The 3,388-nt window shown below is 48.8% G+C and overlaps 1 protein-coding gene across 1 annotated transcript; it reads left to right on the top strand.

Moving 5' to 3' along the window:
- The first annotated feature begins 340 nt into the window (after positions 1 to 340).
- On the top strand, positions 341 to 2,779 carry LOC115633656. The gene is made up of 2 exons (XM_030531101.1): positions 341 to 1,223; positions 1,321 to 2,779. The coding sequence occupies exons 1-2, from the start codon at positions 1,065 to 1,067 to the stop codon at positions 1,738 to 1,740; spliced, it is 579 nt and encodes a 192-aa protein (XP_030386961.1). The 5' UTR covers positions 341 to 1,064; the 3' UTR covers positions 1,741 to 2,779.
- The last annotated feature ends 609 nt before the right edge of the window (positions 2,780 to 3,388 follow it).

The following is a 3,388-nucleotide window of genomic DNA, read 5'->3' as shown; positions in this document are numbered from 1 at the left end:
TAGATTGAAATTTTATCGACTTACTTTATAATTATTCCATCATTATATTGCACACTATAAAGCTTCCGTGCAAATATGTAGCAAACAAATATTATTTCATTGCCACTACATACATATATACAAGCGAGCGACATCGAACGGTGCTAACGGCACGCATCGAGAGAGGAGCCAAATCCGCCTTATTAAAAATGGAAGGTGAAGTTCTGAAAGCGGAAGTGGCCACGGGATCATCCCTAATCCCTCCTGCCGGTAATAAACGGACCACCCGGGCGATGTCGCCGAAGGCAGAATGCGGCCCCACCTATGTGGATAAGTTCATAGCAGTATCGGATAGGTTGAGCCAGTACGAAGCTAAATTTAGCGCCGCTTCTTCATCAAGAGCGACAAAAGTTTTAATCGACTCCGGATCAGAAGGAACGTTCATATTGGAACGTTTAAGGAAGCTGCCTTTCCAAAAGGTGCAGCCCCAGGTATGCGGGCTCAATTGTGTGGTCTCGGCCGACGCGCGCCATATGAGCAGCTTCAAGCTTGTCCTGCCTGCAAAGCCAAGGCTACAAGTTGAGGCCTCCGCGTTCGTGTTGCCACATTCGGCAGACAAGCTGGCATCGTACCTAATCCCCCAAAGCGTTCTGAGGGATCTTCCAAAGTTCAAGTTGGCGGATCCCTATTTCTTCCGAAGCGCCCAGATAGATGTTCTTCTTGGGGCAGATGTGCTGCCATCAGTACTACTGTATGGCGTCCAGCGAAACATTTGCGGCACCCTTCTGGGTCAGGAAACTATTTTCGGATGGATCTTAACCGGTCCGGTGACCACTTCGGAACGCTTCGATTTCGTCGTTCTCCACAAGGGCCCTCACTGAACAAGCTCCTTTTGAAGTTTTAGGAGGTGGAGGATCTACCCGCAACTCGGGTAAAGGAAGCAGATTTAGTCTGCGAGCAAAACTTCTTCTTCTAAGAACCCACAACGTATCGACTTGGGTCACTCGAGGTCTATCGCACTGGCTTAATACCTAACGAACGAAGCTCGCATAAAAAGGAACGTTCCTCTAAAAGAGCAGTACGATATGGTCATCCAGGAGTACCTGGACTTTGGGCACATGTGCCAAGTTCCTTCCGAGCGAATGCAGATAATTTTTATCTTTCGCATCATGCTGTCAGCAAGCCTGACAGCACCACTACGAAGGCCCGTGTGGTGTTCAACGCGTCAAGTCCATCCACAAATGGTAAGAGCTTGAACGATATGTTGCACACGGGACTCGTCCTGCAGTCCAATTTAACTCTGCAGATACTAAAATGACGTTTTTTCCAATTTGTTTTCAGTTCCGACATAACCAAAAAGTGTATCGGCAAATCATCGTCGACTCTAGGCACACGCCTTTCCAAAGAATTCTATTCCGGAATTCTACTGGTGACATATGTGACTACAAGTTGATCACGGTCACCTTTGGCAGAGGACTCCTGGCCACAATATACGCTAACCAGTCAAATCATCGGCTAGCCAGTCAAATCATCCGCGATTACATGTACGTATATGATGTGCTAGCCGGCGCCCACACTATGGAGGCCAAAGTTCAAGCCATAAGGTTCCAGATGGCACTTGATGCTGCAGGCTTCCCACTGCGAAAATGGACGTCCAATAAGAAGAAACTTCTGGTTCACATTCCCAAGGATGGTGGAGTGCTACGACAGACGAATTTTTCTTCGTTGCCAGCGATGTGGAGGCCAAGCCCTCATACATGAATGGCGAAGTGCTATCGCTGATCTCCGAGCTGTTCAATCCCGCGGAGTGGCTGACCCCTTTCGTAGTACGGGCTAAGATTTTTATGCAGGAACTCTGTCTAAAGAAGATCTTGTGGGACCATTCATTGCCATCCCAACTACTCAACTGGTGGAGCCAGTTCCATATGAGCTATCCAGCTTTGGACCGGATACGGATCCCGAGGTGGATCGAGGTGGTGCGCAGCCACGTTTCCACACTTAGCAGTTTCGGCCCCTATTTTTGGACAGACTCGACGATCGAGCTATCCTAGTTGAGCAAGCCACCATGCAATCGGACCACTTTCGTGGCGAACCGAGTTTCGAGGGTCACGACGTCAGTCCACGAAGGATAACAGGTGGTTCCACGTGTGGTCGGAGCACAACCCAGCGGACTTGGCAAGTCGATGGGTCCCTCCACAAGATCTGGCGGACAGCGACTTGTGGTGATATGTATCGTCTTGGCTTCGGATGCCGCAGGAAAGCTGGCCCATCGTCGAGCACCCTCCATTCATCACGGAAATGGAGCAACGTACCATTCGGGTGAATTCCGCATCCGTGTCTGCAGCTGGGGACGTTCTGGAGCGTTTTTTCGATTTCGTCGGAGTCCTGCGCGTGGTGGCCATTCGCTGGACCATTTGAAATTAAAAACTACACAGGCCGAGTCTGCCTGATCACCAAGGGCTACGTGTGCGTTTTTGTATGCTTCAGCACGAAAGCTATCCATCTACATCCGACCTCACGACGGAGAAATGCTTAGCCTCTATTGCGCGCTTTGTGGCGAGAAGACGATGCCCCCAAGAAATCCAGTCTGACAACGGCACGACCTTTGTGGGAGCAACTAAATCAACTATGAGTAGGCGTTTGAGCTCCTGCTGCAGGAATGCCTTTGGAGCGTGACTTTTGTTGCGACGCGAATGAGTATATAACATCTCATCAACGCGACGCAAACAGACATTAAATAAAATATCATGGCACCACATAACATACATATAAGTACACATAAACCTATGCACCCATATTGTTTTAGCATAGATAATATTGGCACCATAGTATGCACGCGCACACGAATTACAGGTGCATTGACACTGGCCAGTCAACATAAGCAAGAATAAGACATATATTATTCTGCTACCTCAGTATAAGTCATAGTTTATACGTAAATAGTCATAAGATAGTTTAAGCATGGCTATATATGCCATGATTTGTAAGAATAAAATCAGTATGCAAATTATCAACGAACGGCCTGTTACTTGGGTCACTACGGGAACCGCTGATCCGGTATCCTTGGCCACTGCAAACGTCCTGCGTCGTCTCACTCAAGCGCAACCAGGACAACCGGTGCTACTCGCACCTACTGGACCACGAGGGTCCACTGAAGCAGCAGGGCCACAAGTGCCTTTAATGAAACGGACCACGAGCGTCCACCCAAATATCAATCTGGACCACTGGGATCCCGCCTTGATCAACAGAAGGACAACAAGCGTCCTTGAGCTTAACTCTTCAGGACCAGGATCGTCCTGCCGATTCGCACTACCGCACGTGTGCGAATAAACAACTTTCTAGAAGCCACTCGAGCGCAAATTACCAACGTCCATGGCCAGCACCTAATCTCCTGGAATTTCATTCCTCC

Source organism: Scaptodrosophila lebanonensis, unplaced genomic scaffold (assembly GCF_003285725.1).
Source record: "Scaptodrosophila lebanonensis strain 11010-0011.00,11010-0021.00 unplaced genomic scaffold, SlebRS2 tig00000001-arrow-pilon, whole genome shotgun sequence".
NCBI lineage: Eukaryota > Metazoa > Arthropoda > Insecta > Diptera > Drosophilidae > Scaptodrosophila > Scaptodrosophila lebanonensis.
The sequence above is the reverse complement of the archived record's forward strand: the minus strand, read 5'-3'. Positions and strand labels throughout refer to the sequence as shown.